This window comes from Agelaius tricolor, unplaced genomic scaffold (genome assembly GCF_023055355.1).
Source record: "Agelaius tricolor isolate 1412-34295 unplaced genomic scaffold, bAgeTri1.0.p SCAF_5, whole genome shotgun sequence".
Lineage (NCBI taxonomy): Eukaryota > Metazoa > Chordata > Aves > Passeriformes > Icteridae > Agelaius > Agelaius tricolor.
The window spans coordinates 37,636,033-37,658,797 of record NW_027269265.1 but is presented as its reverse complement, the minus strand read 5'-3'; the positions used below and the strand labels follow the sequence as shown (position 1 = coordinate 37,658,797).

The 22,765-nt window shown below is 41.6% G+C and overlaps 1 protein-coding gene across 2 annotated transcripts in view; it reads right to left on the bottom strand.

The window, feature by feature from the left end:
• Positions 1 to 229: 229 nt before the first annotated feature.
• Positions 230 to 22,765, bottom strand: part of LTK (leukocyte receptor tyrosine kinase) — a 92,701-nt gene continuing 70,165 nt past the window's right edge. For both annotated transcript variants that reach the window (XM_071427346.1, XM_071427347.1), the window contains 16 exons: positions 21,889 to 22,020; positions 21,195 to 21,351; positions 20,130 to 20,312; positions 19,523 to 19,621; positions 18,873 to 19,025; positions 18,017 to 18,127; positions 17,176 to 17,362; positions 16,386 to 16,476; positions 15,089 to 15,153; positions 12,915 to 13,044; positions 11,590 to 11,687; positions 9,224 to 9,316; positions 8,522 to 8,623; positions 6,447 to 6,581; positions 6,021 to 6,111; positions 230 to 5,388 (listed from right to left, as the gene is read on the bottom strand). In XM_071427346.1, the coding sequence (XP_071283447.1) occupies positions 4,615 to 5,388; positions 6,021 to 6,111; positions 6,447 to 6,581; positions 8,522 to 8,623; positions 9,224 to 9,316; positions 11,590 to 11,687; positions 12,915 to 13,044; positions 15,089 to 15,153; positions 16,386 to 16,476; positions 17,176 to 17,362; positions 18,017 to 18,127; positions 18,873 to 19,025; positions 19,523 to 19,621; positions 20,130 to 20,312; positions 21,195 to 21,351; positions 21,889 to 22,020 (2,601 nt within the window). In that variant the 3' untranslated portion in view covers positions 230 to 4,614. The remainder of the gene's footprint in view (positions 5,389 to 6,020; positions 6,112 to 6,446; positions 6,582 to 8,521; positions 8,624 to 9,223; positions 9,317 to 11,589; positions 11,688 to 12,914; positions 13,045 to 15,088; positions 15,154 to 16,385; positions 16,477 to 17,175; positions 17,363 to 18,016; positions 18,128 to 18,872; positions 19,026 to 19,522; positions 19,622 to 20,129; positions 20,313 to 21,194; positions 21,352 to 21,888; positions 22,021 to 22,765) is intronic.

Genomic DNA, 22,765 nt, shown 5'->3' with positions numbered 1-22,765 from the left:
GCTGTGGAGATGCAAATACAGTGGGGGGAAAAGTATTCCCAGTAGCAGCAATTTCTTCTCTTTCAGGAAAGTAGGGAGAGTGTCTTGGAGGTGAAGTTACACTTGCAAAAGCCCATATCTATTTTAGCACCCTTGGAAAGCTTTCTTAGTGCACACCAGCCCATGGGCAAATTAAATGAGAACTTAGCTCAGGAAAAGGGTTGATATGAAGGGGGACACCTTAGATCTGTGCAATTAAAAATTCTGTTTGTTTAGGAGAGCACGGATTACAAAGAAATGAGAAGCAAGGATTACAAAGAAATGAGAAGCAGGACTAGCAACAAATGTGAAAAAGCAGAGAAAGACAAATTGAAATTTCCATTATTGTTTCATCTCCTGTTAATCAGTCCCTTCTTTAAAATGTAAGTATGAGGTTGTGTGAAGCAACATAAAGTATTAATGCTAAACACATTCAAAAACCAACTATATACATACAATTACAAAACCAATTTGGTAATGTTAAAAAACAAACACCTATCAGGAAGAGCAATTTATAACAACCCTATAAATGGCTGATTCTGCAGTAGGGAAGTAGTGGAAGATTTCACATGGATTATAGACTAAATTAATCCCCGGTCTCCAGCTCATGTCATTCCTCTAGGAAACAGAATTGGGTTTTGGCTTCCAGTTTCCAAATTAATCAAATTTTGACAGTATGGGTTTAACTCACTGGTGATGCCCTAAAAATGTCTCCTTAATAAAAAGCAGTTTCACACAAGTTACGTTTTGCAATGCTAGCAGTTGAGCACTATGAAATCTCTGATTGTACAAACAATAAGTTTCAGTCTCAGAATTGAAGGACTGAAGGTTGTAGCATGTATAACTGCAATTGTTTTGGGTTTTTTTTTTTGTGAGATAAAATGGTTTGTACAGCATGTGGCATTCAACTTCACAACAGGAAAAAAATATTAACAATATTTCCTCCAGGATGTTAATTAAAAATTCATTATCTGTGAGGGTTTTTAAATAGCATCTAAAAAAAGATTGTTACAGGTCAAAGATTCATGGCAATGTGCTGACAGAAGATCATTCCATTTGGGAGAGTTAAGAGCATTGAGGCTGCTAATGCAGATTCTTTTAAAATTCCCAGCTCTTTCTTTTAGTGCCCATTTGGTACCTGCATCTCCATGTCTTGTCTTTTTAGAAAAGACTGCATCTGGCTCAGTGCAGCCCTGAGCTAAATGCTGTTGTAAACCGTCAGAGTCTGTTTTGGAAATAAATAATCCATATATGCTTACTCTACTCTTACAGTTGCTCTTCAACATCCCACTCTTGATCACTGTTAGGGATAAGATCCTGGTCAAGATAGAATTCTGCTCAGTCTCAGTGCAGCTTTGTCTATGTGCTTCCTGTAAATGAGTACCTTGATGCAGCTATTCAGTAAAATCAGGTATTTGTCCAATGTGCTGGACTTGCACTTTATTTATAAAATGAAGGCATAGCTACAGCCAAGACTGCCCTGGCACTCCTAATAGCACTGTGCTCTCCTCTCACTTCACTTTTCAATAGCTTCCCTGGTTTTGTCACTACTGGCCTTTCTATATCTGTGAGTTATGTTGAGGCAAGGGCTTCACGGGGAAAACAGTGGTAGCTCAAAGCTGGGTAACTATCTGGACAGTAGAGATCATGCCTGCTTCTCACTGGAATCTTGGGGTATTTTATAGTCATTTAAAAATATGAAGAACTGTCTTCTCTCTGCTATTAAAAGTCTCTGGGAAGAGAAGGTAGTATAGTTAACTTCCCATGGCTTCTGAACCAGCCAGTATTTCACTCCTATTGCCACCAGTTTCCAGCCCCTGCTAATGGCTAAGGAGAATTAAAAGCAGAGTCATAATGGGCCTGCAAAAGCATGGCCCTGACCACCAGTGCTCTGCTCAGGACAGACAAGGGCTGAAGAGTGAGCTGGCATCACCTCCACTGCAGCTGAACCATGATCACTGCACTCTGCTGTGGCCTTATCTCATATTCAGGGAGGAAGGGGCCAAGGTGCTGGCACCAAGTCACAACTACTGGAAAGTTTGATAGGTCATCTTTTGGGAGGAAAAAACCTACTAATGTATGAACCATAAAAGCAATACAATCTGAAAGGTAAGGACAAACTGATTAAATTCCATTAGTTAAAAGTAAATGCATTTATTTTTGACTAGCATGGTCCAGAGGCGGCCAGTCTGAAATATGATCAAAAATGTTAGCCTTTGCAAGAGGAGAGAATGAGAAAGTTTCCTGCTAAATGGGCTCTTCTGCCTCATCCAACTGGGCTGTAACAACTCCTGGATATAAGGCAGGACAGGGAATGAACTAAATATGAGAGAAGCTAGAGAGCTAAAGCAAAGGTGAAATGGGAAGAAGGGCATAGGCAAAGTCATTCATCTCCCTTGGTCACTAAACCCATCAGTCCCCACATTGGTACTGAAATTTGCCCCACACAGAGGGACCCCTCTCTTCTGACTATCAATCGTTTTACAACACCATAGATTTAGAATTATTTCCACACTATATGGGTCTTTGCTGAAAGGTGACCATCATCACCATTTATGTCTGGGAATCATAGAAGGATTGGTGTGAAACAGGACCTCCAAAGATCATCTAGTCCAACCTCCCTGCTCAAGTAGGTTCTCCTATAGCAGGTTGCACAGGATCATGTCTGGGTGGGTTTTGAGTGTCTCCAGAGCAGGAGACTACACAGTCTCTCTGGGCTACCTCTTTCAGTGCTCTGTCACCCTCAAAGTAAACACATGTTTTTTCTCATACTCAGGAAGAATGTCCTATGTTTCAATTTGTGCCTGTTGTCCCTTGTCCTGTTGCTGGGTATCACTGAAATGAGTCTGCTCCCATCCTCTTGACACCTGCTCCTAAGGTATTTGTATGCTCTGAATTGACATTGTATAAAACTGTCCATTCTGAAGTCAAAGGCCTAAAACTATACAAAGCGTGGAAGAGATAAAAAGTCAGACCAATGAAGCATAAACCTGTGCTGAAGATGCCTTTCACTGAGGATGGATTCAGACTCCTCACCCTGTGATTTTCTTTACCACAGCTCAGTAATGTCCACCCTGACTGATGTAAAGGACAGGAAGTCTGTGGTCTAAGCAAGCCATCACCTGCTAGCCTGCACCTTCAGACTGACATGCAGCTGATCACTAAGCATAAAGCATATACCAGAGAACCTCTTGCCTCAGAAAGGAACTGGAGCAGTCTACAACCGGCATCTCACTACACAGCTTGATTACACACAAAGACAGCATGTAATTTGCCACTGGAGGTGTGACATTCAGGAGTGGTACAAGAACAGAATCCTTCCAAGACTGTTCAGACTTAATCCAAATTATTTGCCTTTTCAGTCTCCTTATTTTGCAGCTTTAATCTGCAAACACGAATTTAGATCCTAAATAACTGAAGAAAGCCTTAGAAATGAGCTGTCTTGGAAACAAATGACTACCTTTATAAACAAGTCTGCACTTGCAAGGCAAGGAACAATTGCTACCTGCTCAGCTGTGTGAAGCCAAGTCATGGCTTTGCCTTTCTCAAATGGTTGAGCTATTCTACTTTCCTGTAAGTGGGGTTTGCATTAGATTTCCCTTCACTATTCTTCTCCTTTGCATTACTTTCTACCTCAGAGTATTAAAACCAAGAACTCCATCACACCATATGCTTGATAGTTACCCAAGAACCTCAGCTAAGTTCTTACCAACACAGCATAGAGAATTAATGCTGAATATCAAAGTACTTACAAAAATGAAGTTCATTTTAAGTAAAGTCCATTAAAAGATAAGTCCATTTCTCATCACACCATGCAGCTCACCCTTCTCTGAAAAACCACCTGCCCCTTCGATGACAAGAGCTGTGAGGAAAGCAACACCATGAGACAAGCAGCACATTTCCTTCACTACTCAAAGGAATATTATCAGCTCCACCAGCTACTGCTTTTTTAATGGTAAATGTTTTCCTCTTCATTGCTTGTTTACAAAGCACATGCTCAGAGGAGCCTGATTTTTTTTTCATTCTTCCTACTGTTTCCAGTTTGAGAAATAGCTTCCACAAGGTCTACTAATAAAACAGATGCAAATGTGGCTGCTACTTTTTTTTACTTCCCTTATAGTGCATAAGCATTAGTAATTCACCAGGACTGTAAAAAGCTCTCAGGAATGTAGTAGCCTTTGCAAGTTGGTTGCTGCTGGCACAGCACATGTTTATAGATTCTTGGTTCAGAAAGAAGCACAACCTGTGTTGGCCATTATTTCCAGCCAAATACTGCAGCTGGATGGCAGGTCCATTTCTTTTCACCTGAGCAGATTGAAAAGGAGTTCTTTCCTTAGGAACCGTATTCTGAATCAGACAAACAATGCCATTGGTTCTCCACTTCTAAGCTGGTTCAGTGGAATGCATTTGAAGGACAGAGATAGAAATGCAAGTGCCTTTAACAATGTGGGATCCAGCAGGTAGACAGAGGAAGCAGAACATTGCTGATGTTGAAAGTTCACCCATCTGATCGAGCTAAAGTGGAGGAAGTTAGTGAAACAGGAAGCAGTCCTTCCAGACACACACATTCCCTGATGTTTGGAAGAACCATTTCTACTATACTGGAGTAACACTCAGGTCTTCTGACAAAGACAGACCAGAGTCTCTCTCTCTTGATGTTTTCTCTTTTTTACAAAAAGGCTTTTCATCTCTGTGAAGACTGGAGCTCCTTAGCACAGCTGCTCTGACCTCTGCCAAGGCTGATGGCTGGTGCTCGGCGCTATAACATAGGTCATCATAAGCATAATTTACATTGCCAGAGGGGAAAGTCTGGAGTTTCACCAGTTCAATCCCACTGATATCCAGGTGAGGGCAATTACTTTGACTTGGAGATGCTGGAGATGCCCGAGAGCTAGGAGAACTGCAATTCCCATCAAAGCCTGAATCTTCCCGCTCTGGATTTGCTTTGAGCTTGGAGCTGGGGCTGAAGTGACAGATATTCTCTAGCACCCATGATCCATATGTTGGATTCCAAAGATTTTTTGTTTTGTTTTTAAGTCTGTGGGCGGATGGGTTGCTGGGCTCCAGCTTCTGGTGTGAGGTCTGCTGAAACCACGACCCACTGTTGAAATCACTGAGGCATGGCAAGCTGGGCCCTCGGGCAGTCCGGTTGCTCAGGTTCTCCACCAGTAGCTCTTGTGGACATTGTACAAGTTTGTGCCCAGCATGGTGGGATTCCAGTGTCTTAGGTGTTGTCTGAGGGGTGAGAGAAGGGCTTACCAGAAGTGGCACTATCCCACTGGAAATGTTTGGGCGCATGACCATACTCCCTTCATCCTCTGGTGCAGGGCTACACTCCATGGGCAGCTCAGTGTTGATCACATCAGGGTCCTGAAAAAGAGAGACAAGAGTCTGTTACATCTTCAGGGTGACTGTCACAGGTTTGGGCAATACTCCTGCACATCAAACAAGGTGCTATGGTCCATCTGGACATCACATGCTGTTGAGATTTACATGTCTCCTTTGAGAAGAGACTGTGCTTCGTTGAAATCAGTGACTAAGCTGTAGTATAAAATTTCTCTTTTGAGAGGTTGGATCCAGACCTGGAGCTGTTAAATGTTACTGGATAGTGAACTCACTGTACCATTTCATTCCCCCTCTCCACTCCATAACTATTCAGCTGTGGCTTTTGAGCAACATTAGGCAAGGTCAGAATATGGACCTTGAGAGAGATCTAAATACCTTTCCATCACAAAATGAAGGACTTTTTGCAATTGAACAAGCTGAGAGCTAAAAGCATCCATTTGCACAGTATATGCTCATTATGGCTGGGCAGAAGATGGGAGATGAGGATGAACCCTGGAAAAGAGCCAACAGCACCACCACGTTACTAATTACGTTACTAGTAAAGAAATTATGTCAGTCTGCCAGGACCCTTCACTTGCCTTAGGGTTTAAAGCTAATGTCTTTGAATAGTTGGCATTCAATGGATTATCGTCCACCTGGATACCAAAGACCAGTACCTGGGTGCAGTACTTGATCCTTTCCAGGATGGTTGAGAAGTTTGGCCGATACTCTGGACTGTGCTGCCAGCATTGTGTCATGATCCGGTACCTTAAAGTTAAAAAAAAAAAAAAGGAAATTAATCAAGATTATTCAGTATAAAGTGATCAAGGGTCCAAGGGATCACACTTGGTACATGGCTCAAAGGAGGAGTGCAAAAGTGGATCTATCATTTCTATATCCCTGGATCCTGCCTGACTGGGGAGCTGCTATTTAAAGCAAATCCTGTATTGCTCTAACCTGTATACAAGAGGCAGTAGCTCAAGACATATTTAGCAGTACCCACTTAACACAGAGGGCAATCACCATTCCCTGAGTAGAGGTGTCTTTGTCCACATTTTTGACATGTACTACACCTTGGCTTGTGAGAGTGAGGAAATACTTACACTGGCCCCGGACAGTTTTTTGGTGGATCCATTCTTCCTCCACTTGTAACAAATTCCAGCACTTCCTGATTGGTTTTGCAAGGGTAGGGCATGTAGCCTAGAGAGAAAATCTCCCAAAGCAGCACTCCAAAGGACCTGTGTCAGAAACCAGCCAAAAATACGAGTCAGATTTCATTTGTGCTCCACAAACCTAGCTTGTAGCTGTGTAGGCAACACCACAGCAATGACCTTTCAAAGCTGCAGTCCAATTACAGTAATATGCAATTAGTGTGATAATGAGTCAATGTTTACATAAGAAGACACCCCAATCAATCAAAATCTTTGCTCAAGCTCCAAAACAAGTTTTGCAGAGGTTTCAAAATATTTAGTAACTCTGAAGGCTTTCTTTCTGCTGCATTCATTATTAGTAGAGCAGGAAATGCCAAAGCACCCTTGGCTGTGTATGGTCTAACCAAAAAGAACTGTTAGATCTGGCATGGATATTTCTTGCCTTAGTTGGGAAAATTTGAGATTTTTGTGTTGAGGAATACATTTGGTGCTGATAATTTGGCTGCAGGTTGAGCTCTGGGTGGCAGAAGCCCAAGGCAAGAGTCTGTGACCTGGCACCGACCCACGGCAAAACAAGGGACCCTCTGCAAAACAAGGGACGAGGACCTGTGGCATTGCCAGGTGACCGGACACTCAGAGACACAGCAGGAGCCAATGACTCCAGACTTTGGCACATTTAGCCTGTGAGGGTATAAAAGCCCAGAGCTTCCTTTGTTTGGGGCCCCTCCTCAGAGGAAGGAGCTCAAGTCGTTCTTTTGTTACTGCGTCTTGATTAAATTATTTTAAGTATCCCGACCTGAGGCCCTGCTATGGGAAAGCTGGGGCCAAGCTGGTAAGGAAACCTGGTCTGACTGTGAGTGTGGGGGGCTGTAGCTGTGAAGGAGCCTCTACTCAGCTCAAGAGGTTCAAGTGTGACTTCTGGAATGGCTCCTAGATGATCAGACAGGGACCTTCAAATGTTTCCTAAATATCTGAATCAGTGTTTCAGAACAAGTTGCTCAAGTATAAAATCAAGGGAGAGACATCCAGTGAAACTGAAAGGTAGCAGCATTTCTGATATGGTTGTGCTTTTTTCTACATCCACAGGTCAGATAGTGCCACTAGGAATTATGTATGACTTAGACTCATTGAAGTCAAGAGAATTCTGCCAGGACTTCAGCAGGGTCAGAATTTTCAGTCACTTTTTGCTACAAAGGTCAAATTTCCAGTATATGCATGTTACTTATAATAGCCTATTACAGGAACTGTAGCACTTTCCTTCAAAATATTTAGTGCTGGCTGCTCACAACTAGGCACTGATAAGCAATCCTTGTCTTCCGGCATCGCTAACAACTTCAGGAAACTGGGTCAGTGTGGCATTTGAGGGAATGCCTCAGTACAGCATATTGAAGGATCTGCTGTACAGAGAAAGAAGTGTTCTTAAGCAACTGGAAAGCTTCCATACCCCAGCACCTGTGCATGGATGCGCTACTGTTGAGGGGGTGCTTATTTTAAAGAAAGATCAAGTTGTATGAGAAATCAGTATATAAATATTGTTTCCTCAGCAACCAGCAAGGACTTCTAATTAAACCTGCTGTCATTTTATAGGCAACAAGAAAAAATATACAAAAAAGTAATCCTGGGTGGTACAGAGAGAGTAATTTACAAGAGATATAAGCCGACCCTGTCACTGATGGAAACTGGAAGTTTCTGAAGGCTGAGGGAAGCATTTGATGATATTTGTCTGGATGTTTAACTGAGACTTCCTGAGAATCTAATCTGCTTTGCCTTTTACTTCTTGATTGGCTTTTTGTAATATTCTAATTTATGAACAGCAAATTTTTATGACCTCTATTTACATTCAACATTTAAATTCTTATTCTGCATTCTTTAGCCATACTTCTACTGAATGCAGTGGGAAGACTTCTCATATTTTTCTGGGAAATTCTGACTTTAAGGTTACTGCTGAGCACACTTTTGTTCCTCGAGCAGTACATTTCTTGATGCTTTTCAGTGAGTAGCAGAAGTGATTAAAAGCCATTTATTACCAGGTATCAGTCTTGGAGGTGAAAATGCCCTCTAGAAAAGCTTCTGGTGGCATCCACTTGACAGGAAGCATGGCTCTTCCTCCCTTGCGGTAGTAACTTGCTCTGGGAAAGATGAAATACACAGAGAATGTCACGCAGCCTGAATGGGCTTTGGTACAGAAAAGATCTTATCACCACAGTAACAGCAGCTGGGGATTGCAAGTAACAGTGGGGGCCAAGTGAGAAAAAGGAAAAGTCATCAACACAACAGTGCATTGAAGCAGGATTTTATATCCTCTTTGCAACTGAGATGGAAACAGAGGATGTTCTTGTGCACAGCTGAAGGCATCAAACTTGCCAATGCTTTGCACAGGGTGTTGGTGCAGCAAGTCTTCTTGACATCATGAAGTAATAAGTATGGTTGCTGGGGGTTTTTAATTTTAATTTAAGATTATTTATGGTCAAACAGCTAATAAATTTGCCTATGCTTGGTTTAGTGTCCACAAATGTTTGTAGTTTTCTGGGACCACAGTTGAAGTGGATTGGCTCGTAAGCGTAGATCTGTTATTTTACAGTCTGTTAACACAAATTAGTTAACTGCTTATCAAATTCAGACCTCTAATGGATGAATCCACTGCTTCACATATAACGAAACAGTTCAAACCTGTCAAAATTATGCAGATTACTGAGTTACTCACAGAACTGAAATTGCCCTTCACTTACCTGTAAATATCCCTGGCCATTCCAAAGTCACCAATTTTGGCTATTCTTCCTGCTCCAGTACAGGTCAAAAGGCAATTCCTTGCAGCTATATCTCTTAAAAAAATTTAAAATTAATTATCATTCTAAATTCTCAAGTAGTTAAAGGAATAAAAAAAAAGTATTAGACCCAGTCCTACAAATATTACTTGAGTAATCTTTAAACAAATGTAAAGAGCCCTGTTAAAATATGAAAGAATTCCAGTTATATTATCGTTTTTGTTAACCACAATTCTTAAACTGCATTTGAATTATATCTTCTACCCAGCATCTGCCAAGCTTTCCCCATTCACACCTTCTTTCACTAAGGCAGAAAACAGCACAGACCTAACCTCTTTTGCTTCAACCACATTATGACAGATTTCTTTCTTGCTCTATTTTTTTTTTAAAGAGGGACATCTCAGCAGTGTCCTCATCAGTTACGGATGTGATGCTATTAGACAGTCTTAGTAAACTGCTTGAAAAGTTATGTAGAACCAGATTTGGTTATCTGTTGCTTTGTTACTTCTGGATATCTCCCATGGAATCAGTCAAAGCTCCACGTGGAAGCAGCTGTTAGCTGGGTGCAAGTTTAGCTTGTGAGAAATGGAAGTGATGCCTTCATGGCCAAGGCTAAAATATTTCTGTTCATTTTAAATATGCATTCTGAAAAGAAAGTCATTAGAATCATAGCACTGTGGGGGTCCTGTTAACTGCCAAGAAAAATAAGCTCCTTGAACAACTCATATGTTTATTTCCATTGCCAACCTTGAAAAATCTCTGAGGATTTGGAGGTCAGGTTCAACTTTCTCTTATATTATCATCTGTGACTCCTAGATGACAATTTCTGCTCGGTAGAAGCCTCTCTACAACCCCACTACACTACCCCTAGGATTCCTAATATCTGTAATGAAAGCCTTCTTCATTTCCCTACCCACTCTAAGCAATGCTGACATCACTAACAAATACTAATACAAAACCTGAGGGAAATTCCTTGTGTTCAGATTTATTGGATTGTTGGCTAAGACAAAATGAATCCATTCCCAGGTTGCTTATATTAGACATCTAACAGTGCAAAGATTGACTCAGAGGTTTGGTTTTTTAAAGTCACACACTGCTGTTACTATTACAGTAAGGATTCTAAAATAGAATGCTCTAGTGATTAACTCAGAGGTTTCCAATTAGAATACTGATCTAAGAGATCTAAGAGCCACAACCTGTTGCACGTTCTTACTGCTCTTTTTTTAATGACAGAAATCTCTAACCCTTTTCCACCAGAACTTGCTTATTGTTGCAATATAAACAGTAGAAATCTGTTTCAGATGTTCTAATAATAAAGCCATATAACATATTTCCATATCTCAACCTCCTGGCTTTTTGCTCCAACGGCTGCTTGCCATTGTTTCCCTGGATTTCTCCAGCCCCTGCCCACTGTTTCCTATCTCTGTGCTGTGCAGCCCCACATGTGCTGCACATGTGGGTGAGCCCAATTGCCTGCCTGCACATCTCCAGGCTGCACCTTGGTTTGGTTAGAGCCTCTGTGACCCTCTGGTGTGCAAGGGCTCTCCTCTCCTTTACAAACAAGCACTGAACAGCATGCAATTCACAGTAAGGAAGCCAGTTGCCCACTATGCCTAGGAACATTATGAGTTGAAATAATTCTAAATAAAAAATGAAGGATTTCAGTACCCAACCAGAATTTTTAAAAGGGTAACTATAACCTTTATCCCTTCTATAATAGTTTTGTCTTATTTGAAGCATGCTATATCAACATTTTTTGCTCAACAAATGAGCAAAAAGGAATTTGAAGAAACAAATATGGACTTCCTAAAACCATGGAAGCAGGTCAGACACTGAGCTGGGAAGAAAGTCTGAGATGTGTTTTTATCTCCTGTCACCCTTGCTCTACCCTTCTCTAGCCTTTGGATCAAATATTATGGACTGTCCTGTGCTGGTGGGATAGGGAAAGCATTTCAGTCAAGATAGGGAGATGAGAAAGGAAATAAATACCTTATTGTCTTATCAGCCAACACAGAGTGACACTACCATCTAGTGGACTGCAGGGCTAATTTCAACTGTCTCGACGTTGCAGACACCCACAAACTAGTACTTAAGGCCTCTCACTTGGAACAGACCACTGCTCTCCGTCTAGGAGTGCAAAGAGCAGTGCAGAGCCTAACTCCTAAAAAAACCCAGGGAGATCCACTTGGTCATCTAAGCACAAGCCTGCAGTGGTAGAGGAAATAATCTGTCTCCCCTGAGGAGATTAGTCCTGTCTAATCCATTGCAAATAGAAAGTGCATGAGCCTGCTGCACCTTGAGACACATCAGAAGAGACTGTTTCTCCTCACCTGTGGATGAAATGATTCTCTTCCAGATATTTACAGCCGCAGGCAATATCCCTGGCTATATTCAGCAGATCCTGCATTGTTAGTGTGGATGGCTGATTCTGGAAAAGGACACGAAATGGTAAGGGAAGGAAAGAGAAGCAGAAGAATATCATTCAGGCAGGGTATAGTCAGAGAAGGACAGAAGAAGGGAAAGGAAGAGATATACATACAGGATGGGGGAAGGGTTAAATGAGTCAGGAGCAAAGAGGGACATAAAACAGGTCAAAGCAAAGAATTAGAAAATGAGTAAACTCTTGTTTAATCCCAGAAACTTTCAGGAGATTTCGCCTCTCTTGAGCACTGTACATGAGTGCAATCTGGCAAGAGACTTATGGCCTGGTGTGAATGGCCAGTTAAAGGGGGTGGGAGAGAACTACTCCCTGCTGTGTTATGTGAAGTCAAAAGACAAGCAGGTTTAAAAGGTGAGACAGAAGAGAATGTAAAAGCACCCACTTTTAAAGGGTGAGTCAATAAATTATCAAGAGAAATTAGTGCATGAACAAGAGAGAGCGAGAGAGAGTAAAAATGCACAAGTGCACATCTTTACACCATCATCAGCGTTCATCAGCTTATCTGTACCTGGTAGAAGAACAGTGATTACCCTCAGAAGCAGTATGCAAAAAAGGAATGCTTTACTACAGGATCCAGGACTGGTACTAACCCTTCACCATCTTCACTTCCCTAAGAACAATAAAGAAAACTTTTTCCAGGAGCCCTGCTTATTTTCACCCCCTTTACATCATTCTCCATAGGGAAATTTTTGTCAGTTTTTCTCTAGGAACTTCTTTATTGTTCTCAGGAAGGGTGAAGAGAAATTACTACACTGCTAATGGAAGTCTGAGATATATCAAATAAATTAGGCTCAGCTCTTCAACTGGTATAAATTTGTACCTCTCCATATGGTGCCGATGCACACCTGCTGAGGACTTAGTGCTATGAATTCTGATTATAACTTCAGCTCCTTATGTGCCATCACAGTACATGGAAAACAAAGCAGGTATTGAAAAAAAGAAGACCAATTATTTATAATTGGTCTAATTGTCAGTGAAGTCTGCAATGGCAGGACCGGATTTTACCTCCTCAACTATTAGAGTTTCTTGCCCTGCTTGGTTTTTGTCTCACTGACACCTGCTTGCATCAAGCAAACCAACACAAGTATCCAGAAGTCTGTGGGAGGTGGGGCACACACACAGCCTAGCTTGGCTTCAGTGCCTTTATCCAGTTGATAAAAACATAAAAGCAGTCATACTAAAATCAACCACAGCCTCACATGGAAGCTCTCTCACCATCCTGGGTCGGTTCTGCCGAAGGAAGCTCTTCATGTCTCCTCCAGCCATGAGCTCCAGCAGAATGAAGCGAGGCAATGTCTGTAGGCTGACACCGATGCACTGCACAATATTTTGGTGATTGAACTTACTGAAAGCCAAGGTCACAGCACATGGAAGAGAAACACAGCATTAGTACCTGGCCAACATCCATCCATTCTCATTCTGTCTTGATATTTGACAATCTGGACTGAAGCAAATCCTGATGTGGTTACAAAAAAAATCTTCAGCCATATCAAAATACCTCTCTGGTTATGACAGCCCCAAGAACAGGGTTATGCCTAGCTTTGCCCAAGAAAAGTCTTCAACAGAAGGTATGAAAAGCTAAAAGCAAAGCAGAGTCTTCTGTCTGTGAAGACAGAATTTAATGGACACACTGACTGAAAGATGAGAGTGACATGAGAGGGATAAGAAAGTTAAGCATGCAAATTTCATTGGCATTTGTGACACAATGTCCTGGCTAGTAGGAATTTTAATTCAGTGTTGGTTATTTTAGACATAGTGCTGTCTAGTTTGGGACTAGGGACTCAGTGTTTAGTCTGCCAGAGGGACTCAGCTAATACCTACTGCAGCAGCTGCTTATGTGATTCTGCTTTTTATAAAAGGAAGCTGAGCTTGTCACGAAGCACAGTAAGACTCAGTCATTAGACAGCAGCATCTTCCCTTAGATAATAATTACCTGGATAATAAAGGAACTAAAAATAGAAAGGAAGTTGGTGAAGAGAAAGAGTAGTGCTAAGTGAATCAAGGCACTCCTTAATTGATTAAAATTGCTCTTTAAAAAAACATACATCAGTGTTACCTCCTGTTCAGCTACCACATTTCTTGCAGACTGTAGGGAGTGGCACTATTTCATGAGATTCATGCTTTAATAGCAGAAAACCAGCATCTAAGTATAAGCTGGGCCAGACAATGAGAAGAGGAACTTCACATTGCACAAATTCAAAATATATAAATTCCAGGTACTTAAAATTAACCTTGACTATGCTACTATTTTAAAGTCATCCATGATCCCACTATTGTTTTCAGATTATGGATTTCTGTTAATGAAGTAAATTCTAAGGCTGGAATACCTAAAGTACAGGAGATAAGAGGAATGGCTGCCTGCTATATTTTCCAAGAAGATTTTATAGATCTTATAATTCACTGTCAGAGGGTCATGCACATAGGACCTTATAAAGGTTCTGTCAAGCTTGCAAAGACATCAAATCAAATGCAGAACATGCTTGTACAAAAATGTTGCGCTTTCTTACTCTTTTGAACAGGATCAGCAGAACCAATCAACCAAAGTTTTTGTTAAATTGTAATGATTTTTGGGTGGGATAGAGTTAATTTTCCTCACAGTAGCTCATATGGTGCTACATTTTGTATTTGTGATCAAAACAGTGCTGATAACAGATTGATATTTTAGCTACTGCTGAGCAGTGCTTACCCAGCATTAAGGTTTTTCACACACACGCACCTCCCCCAGAGCGAGAAGGCTGTGAGGACAAGAGGTTGTGAGAGGACACAGCCAGGACAGCTGGCTCCAACCGACCAAAGGGACATCCCATTCTGTATGGTGTCATGCTCAGCTATAAAAGCTGAAGAAAGGAGGAGGAGGGGAAAGAGGCAATCAGAGTTTGGCATTTGTCTTCCCAAGTAGCTGGTGTGCATGATGGAGGAAAGGAGGAGGAAGGTCAATCAGAGTTTGGCATTTGTCTTCCTAAGTAGCTGCTGTGCATGATGGAGTCCTGCTTTCCTGGGATGGCTGAACACATGCCCTCATGGGAAGTAGGGAAGGAATTTTTCAGCGCTGCTTAGCTTGCTCACACAGATTTTGCTTTACCTATTAAACTGTTTTTATCTCATCCATGAGCTTTCTTGTCCTTCTGATTCTCTTCTCCATCCCTCTGCTCTGTGCAGCCAAGTTGCCTACTGGCATTAAAGCACCAGAAACAGGCAACAAAAGAACCTCAGTTATCTTGTTTGAGATAAACAAGTAGTACCTTATATGCTACTAAAATGCCATCTGGTGAAAAATAAGACTGAATTTATTTTCTGAACACAGGCAAGGGAATAAAGGATTCTATGATTACCTGCATTACTCTTTTTCCCCCTGCCCACTATCAGTAAAAAAGCCCCTTAAACAATACCTGATAATCAATGCTTCCATCAGGAAATCCATCTCATCCTGCTCAGAGCAGACTTCTGGCAGGGTCTGTTGAGGCAGTGAAGGCCATCCCACCAAAGAATTGAGAATATTTGTGTGACCACCAGAGATAAAAGGAAAAAAAAGAAAATAAAAGAATGAGCATGTAACATATAAATCACCTCAGGCACCTAAGAGCAGGGGCTCATCCTTTTGGTGATGAGTTTATTGCACTGCATGTGACCTATATGTTAGATAAGTCACAATAGGAAACAATGACCTACTTGAAAATTTTGTGTGTGTGTGTGTGAATTGAACTCTATGCACAACTCTGGAACAAAAATATATTCAGGTACACATCAAGAAAAATATTAGATGGGGACATACAGACCTAGGAAGGTTTTTTAAATGACAGCTATTATTTATTCTCCCCTTTCTTTGTGTCCACATTGCAGCACATGCTTGCATGCCATATGACACACACAGCCACTTGATTTAAATACTTGTGTCACATGCCCCTGTAACTTTCTTTCCTGCCAGCAGATTTGGACATCTTCTGCTGATACAGATGAACTGGATTACCACAAATGAATGATATGTTGATCTCCTTCTGCTTCTTCCACTGTGCTCTGGTGCTTCTTCCAGTGAAACTGAGTTGGGCAGTTCCAACTGCTTATTATTGTCCTGGGTTTTCACCCACATTTGTACAGTGACACAGGGAAGTTCATGACATAAAAGACAGGATGAATAACAGTAGAACTTTCTTTAATTAATGAAGGCTATGTTCTTGAGCTGAACTCATAGAAGTAGATTTGTTTCTCTGAGTCACAGGCTTATAAAATAACAGAAGCAGAATATGAGCATCGTTAACTTCAGGGCTGAGTAATTGACAAATCCTGATGCAACAGCAGTCATTTCAAGAAAACCAGCCTATTGTCTCTTGCCATTAATGACAGAGAAATTATTGTGAAATTGCAATATATATTCACAACAGCATCCTTAACACTGTGCAATATCAAAAAACAACCTGAAAATTTCACATACAGTAGAAAAGCACTACTCTCAATATAAAGGGAAGTAATTGAGAAACAACACAGATTTTTAAATACATCATGTGGAAAAACTTGTGAGAAAGTGCTCATCAAAGCTGATAATGCCTGGATGCAGCAATGTGTCCAAGCCTGCATCACACATATGCATATGCCATTATACATGTGATACACATACATTTCCAGTTGGAATAGGGATAACATGGCTCTTATGAGTAATTATTGCTGTAGAAGAAATTTGTGGGTACTGACCTTGATAGCCACTTGTAGAGGGTTGGGGTCCCCTGCAATGCCTACCACAGTTCCCTCATAAACCTCACCAAATGCACCATGTCCTAGTGCCCTGCAAGAAAAGAAGAGGGGTAACAGATGTTATGTGTCCTTGGATCCAAGAGCTGGCCAAGCTCTTCTTTTCATCCAGTCCAATACAAATCAAAAAGAGAGTTTGATTTCAACTCAAAACTTCTGAAAATAGCTTATCAGTATTCTCTGTCACTATCACTAAAAAAGGGAGGTTGGATCCTTGATGGTTCTGAACAAAAAATAGGCCTGCTCAATCCTAGGGTCTATCACCAACTGTGGCAAAAGAAAGACAAGAAAAAGGGAGAGCAATGGAATAAGGTGGCTGCAGACTGATGTCTTCAGGAGATTGTATAAGACATAAGAATGATCAAATTGTTCCTTCTAAAGCTTATATAACTTTGATCAGTATCATCTGGATGATGAAGAGCAACTTAGCATGTATCTCTTTGTGACAGGAAATTTCCTTGTGATAGGAAATGCTGAAGTAGACATACTGCTATAGATTTGAAAGGGAGCTGCTGCCAGGAGGCAAGTGCAATAAAAGCACAATCACAGTAGAGGCGAAATACTTATGTGTGGGAACATGGAACAGGAGACTCACAATCTTACACTTCTGCCTGAGAACTTCATGGAATCAAATTATCTTAGAGAACATAGCTAGTATCACATCTGTTGTATTTTGGCTGACTTGGACTGGGTGCTTTGCAGTTAGCAAGAGAGGTGGGCCTTGTTTTCTCACCGAAGCAGAGAGATGTTCTTCCGTGGGATCTCCTTCAGCTCGCTCAGAGTGGCAGCCTTCCCTGCAAAGCAGTAGTTGGGGTTGTAATCGGTCATGATGACAGATGTGCGGATTTTGCTCAGTTTATACTCTGGGCTCTGCAGTCGTGATCTGGATCCCTCCAGCTGCTGCTTCTTCAGGTGATAAACTGTGAGTGGAGAGATTAATAAAAATGCATAAACAAGATCTACAACTGGACAGAAGAGATAATGCTGGCCACAAAGAACAGAATGACACCAATCCCAGAATTATAAATGGTCCAAAAACATCTCTGGCTTGCTGTATCCTGCTCTTCTTCACAGTCTTCAGTGATTTAGTATCAGATATGTAAAAAGTGTTATTCCTGCAAACACCTAATCGCCTGGGAACAACTTAGGCTTCCTATGCTGCTTTGTGCATTGGCTGAGGAAGAGTGCTCCACAAGACATCTTGCTGACATCAAATCCAAAAAAGCAAACCATGTCCTTGAATGAATTATATATTTAATTACAGATTGTGATTTCATCTAGTATTGCAGTGGCTGCTACAGAAACACCTGCTAAGAAGGCTTCCCTAGCTCTTTTGTTCTGTGGCAATTAGTGGGGAAGAGCAGTCCTTGCCCTTTAGACTATGCTTGTGCCTAACTGTGGGTGGTGATGTTTCCTATCACTTCTTTTTCCCTGTTCCTCCAATCCACTTGGGAGACTGCAACACTTTGGCTCCAAGTACTCAAAGCAGTGGCACATGGCCAGGTGGTCTCCTTTTGTCTAATTTAGCTGGAAAAAGCCAGGTCAAAGGGTGATAAGAAGTAAGTGTATCTTACTGATGGACAGGCTGCCACAGGTGAGGATCATTCCAAGCACCACAATCACAGACACCACAGCTAAGAGGAGGGGGAGAGACAGCTGTCCCTCTGGTCTAGGACCCTGGGGCACTGGAAGAATAAAAACAGCTGCATGAATCAGAAAACAACAAGAACTACTGTAAAAGCATCCCTCTGAAGGTTGCTTATATTCCAGAAAACAGTATAGAGATCATGGTCAGAGCATTTTATAAAAATTACAGCAAACCCTCTATAATCCTGAAGGTTGAAAAAGTACTTAAACAATTTTTAAATCATTGTGAAGATAGAACACAAACTGATAAAACACAGATTTCTTATCCATTCTTCAGTTTTCTATAAATGGGTAACATCACTACTCATAAGTTGAAAATGTCTACAGCCTTGATGTTTTGGAGCTCCAAGATACTGTGAAAGGAAATTACTGTGAGTACAAGGCATCAGCTGACAGGCACAGTGGGAAACTGCTGTGGAAGGAAGCAATTTGTGGCTTAAATAACTCAGCAGTAGGTGGTACGTTATCCTGGAGAGGTATTTATGCTTAAATATCTGATACACTGAGCCCATTCAGGAAATTCACACCATGTCTCTTTACAGATATTTTACCTCCTGCCTAATCCAAATGTGAATGTTGGAGATGGCGGCATAGATGCAGCTCAACATGTAAGCAAAAGTCAGCAGGAATTTTCAGTCCAATGTTTGACTGACATTTCTCACACCACCTTGTCCACTGGATCCACTAGCTCTAACTCAGGAAATGAACATCAAAAAAGCCAGGAGGAGATATGATATAAAGAATGGAGATATTATCCAGTGAGGCTAAAACTTCTTAACTTACCAGTGCAGGTGACATTGTCGTTGGCCAGCACAGCCCCCATCTCACACTGGCACACTGGCAGGTTGGTGTCAGGGTCCCTCTTGCAGTTGTCTGAGTGGCAGTGGCTGCAGTTAAGATAGATCTGAACCTCCACCTCACCATGACTCTCCATGGCTGAACAAGGAATCAGACACAACAGATGGACTTAGTTCAGTTTTTCCTATCTTGTTCCAATAAGGTAAAAAAGCCAACAGAACAAAACCCAGCAGGTACCTACAACTTCTCTCCTTCTCTGCAGGAGAGCAGATAGTCCAACACAGTGTGGACATGTCAGAAGCCTGATGGTGATCAGTAGGGAAGAAGATATTTGGTCTCTTGAGCAAACAGAAAGGCCTTGAAGTGAATTGACCTGGAAAAGTCGGGGACTGAGGATGTGTGGTTGAACCTGGTGTCTCTCCTGGCTTAGAGATTGAGAGAAAAAAGGTCCCAGAGCACCATGAAAATACTTAAAGAAATGACCACAGCTAAAGATCTGACCTGCAGCATGAAATAAGCTTTAATGGAATGAACAGAAAAACAAAGACAGGAGAAGAGGGAGGAGGAAAGAGGAAATAGAGAGGAAGAAGGAAAAAGGAGGAAGAAAAGAAATGAGAGTAAGAACCATATTGTACCTGCCAAGGGATGCAAGAAGATCTCTCCTATGGGGTTCACAAAAGAGATGCCATCCTGCCCATCAGCTGTGATATCATCACTATCAGAGGCATGTCCCCCTGGGGAGAGAAGAGTATGGCTAGCTGATCAGTGCTGCATGCTGCAAAGAATATGATGTCTCTGAAAGGTTGCATTCATTCCCATTATCACCTGGGTCACTCTGCAACCTTCCAGTGATATTGGATGGTATAATGTCAAACCCTCACTTGACCCAGCCAGTATCAAGGTTAGTGAAGTGACTTCATCTGATGCAGGTTTCTCAGTTCAGCAAGGTAAAAATGTATTTGTTTTGAACAGAAAAAAGAAATGGAACATTTTCCATGGGTAACTTGGAAATGGGTGAAGGGGTGATTCATCACACCTTCCAAATATTAAATCACATAGGAACACTTTTATCCTTGATTTCTCCAGTTATGGAGAGATGGTGGAGAGACGGTGGGTTTCATACTGTTCAACTTGAAGTATCTGTGCCTCACCTCCTGCGGTCGTGCACCTGCACTAAGAGACCTGCAGGGGCTCTGAAGGGCACAAAATTAATCACCATGACTATTGCCCCAGAAGGCTTACCTCTGTACCCTCCGCCTCCTCCCCCAGAAGTACAAGCTCCTCCTCCTCCACCAAAACCACCAGAGGTGGTCCACTGGAGCTTGGCTAGTGCTTGGGGACAAGCTTGACCTCCTTCTCCACCTTCCAGAAGGGACTTCCCAGCCTGAGGAAGCAGACTCTCATCTTGCCAGCCACCACCTCCACCTTCAGTCAGAGAGTGGGAAAAGAAAACAAGAACAGGTGAGAGAAGCACAAGGAGAGATGCTTTGCAGAGAGATGGAGATGAGTCCATATTAATTTCTTAAGTTCCTAGTTCAAGGTAAATCTTTCTTTAAGTTTAAAAGAATATACAGACAAGCTCCTTGCTGTCATGGGCAATAACAAACAGGAAATCTAATGCACAATCAATGTATGTGCAGAATAAACCAACACCTCAGCACCAATTTCTTGTGGTGTTAAGAAAATAAGGAGCCTACCACTCCCCTTCAGGATAACTGGTTAGGGCAGTCAGCCATGTAATATGCTGAGTTCCTCAGGGAAATAAAAATAAATTGGATTTCTATATCTCACTTTAGTGGCCTCTCTGTAAGCCTACTACAGCAGGAGATGGATAACCACCAGATTTTTTTTAATCTCTTAGTAATGGATTCTAGGCACAGCCATCACAAGATTATAAATAAGGTTCCATTTCTGGTATAATTCTCATAATACAATTTTGTTGTTAGGGTTTAAGGGTAGTAAGGGGAAAATGTCTTCTCTTCAAAGGCCATTGCTACAGTGTGAAGGAGCAGGCTCCATCCCCCAAACATCATTTTCCCCGATTCAGCTCATAGAAGAGAGGGGTCCTCCTTTCTTCTATGGAATGGCCTCTACTGGAGCACTCATCAGCTGTCCTGTGCATTTTCTTTTTATCTGGTGACACAACATATAAGAAGATATCCCTTACAGACTAGCAGCGTATTTCTAAAAACTACTGCCACAGAAAAATACCAAAAGACTGAAAAAGAAGCCCTTCACTTCATGCCTACCAGTCAATGGGTGTATTCAGCCACCTGACTCAGACCTGGTGTGGTTTTAGTGTCTCACCTGCTGCCCCAGTCCTCCCACTGACTCCAGGTACTGCGGTGCTGTTCTCAAATTGCTCCAGGGGTACATCATCCAGGGAGTTGTCCTGAGCCTTCAGGTAGGCCTTTCCTCCTCCTCCTGCTGCGATGAGCAAAGGTTCGAAAATCCCATCCTTCTGCTGGAAAACCCCCCAGCAAATATCAGAAAAACTTCACATCCCTTGGATATGCCAACTCATACAAACTTATCAAAGATGATGAAAGCGTCCCAAAGAAGAGTGGCCTAAGGCCAGGGCAATGCTACTGCTTGTCTCATAGAATCATTGCAAAAATATTTCACATCATGTTCCTGAGTAAAAAAGTAACTGTTTAACTGAAAGTCAAGATTTGTGATACATTTTTTAAAGACTGCTGCCAGTATTAAAGTGGGATCCTGGTGTAATTCCCACATCTGAGCTGTTAAGGACTGAGGAACCAGTTCAGCTAGCCTAATGAAGGTGATAAATACAAACAAGTATATAAAAAAGAGATCAACAACTAAGAAGACAAAACCCGTAGAGAGACAGAAAGAGGAGAAGGAGAAAAAGGCAGAAGAGAAAGATTCATTTTTCATAATCCTTTTTAAAAGAACTGTTTATCATATGCCATGACTGACAGTGAGAGCTAGTTGCTCTTCTGGACACTGCTCAGGCAGGATGCAAAGAGGAAATACTTACTCTAAAGATGTAGGTTGCTCCTCCTCCACCCCCACCTCCTCCAGCCCATTCCTTCAGGTCCCTTTTTTTTTTGTAATCTTCTTCAATGAGAGATGACTCCCCTAAGCAGATCTTCTGAGTTTCAGGATTGCCCTGAAAGGAGACAAAAAAATGGAGTCAGATATCAGCAAAGTCCAACTCTTGAGACTTGTCTGTGTATTTCAGTACAATTATGGGATAATACTTGTCATGCATATTAGACATAGATAAACCAGTATGTAGATTATCTTTGTAGAAAGTGACCTTTTCTACTTGGACTGACAGCTGAGGGATAGATCTGTCTGTAACTTCTGATTTGCAGAAATGTAATAAATCATTGTTAATTTCACATTAATTAAATAATTAATGTTTTGCATATTTAGAACTTCTTATAACCAAAACAGTTAAATATTTTGGATTCTAGATTAATTCTAAGAACTTTCTTACTGACACATTTACTGTTTATTTCTCAAGGAGATAAATCCATAAAGCAAAGGTGACCCACACATAGTTGGGAATAATCTATTGATACATCTTAGAAGAGTAATTTGGAGATCCAGTTTCCTATTCCTGCACCAGTTTTACTGCCTGTGTCCTCTCATTCATGCAGAATCACAAAATGGGGAAGGCTGGACATCATCTAGTCAGCCCAACCTCCCTGCTCAAGCAGACTTCTCTGGGACATGTAACTCAGGATTGTGTCCAGATGGTTTTTGACTATCTCCAGAGAAGGAGACTCTACAACCCCTCTGGGAAACCTGTTCCAGTTCTCAGTCACCCTCACAGCAAAGAAGCTCTTCATCACATTCAGGTGGAACACATTCCATTTTCTGCCCATTGCATCTCATCCCAAGACTGA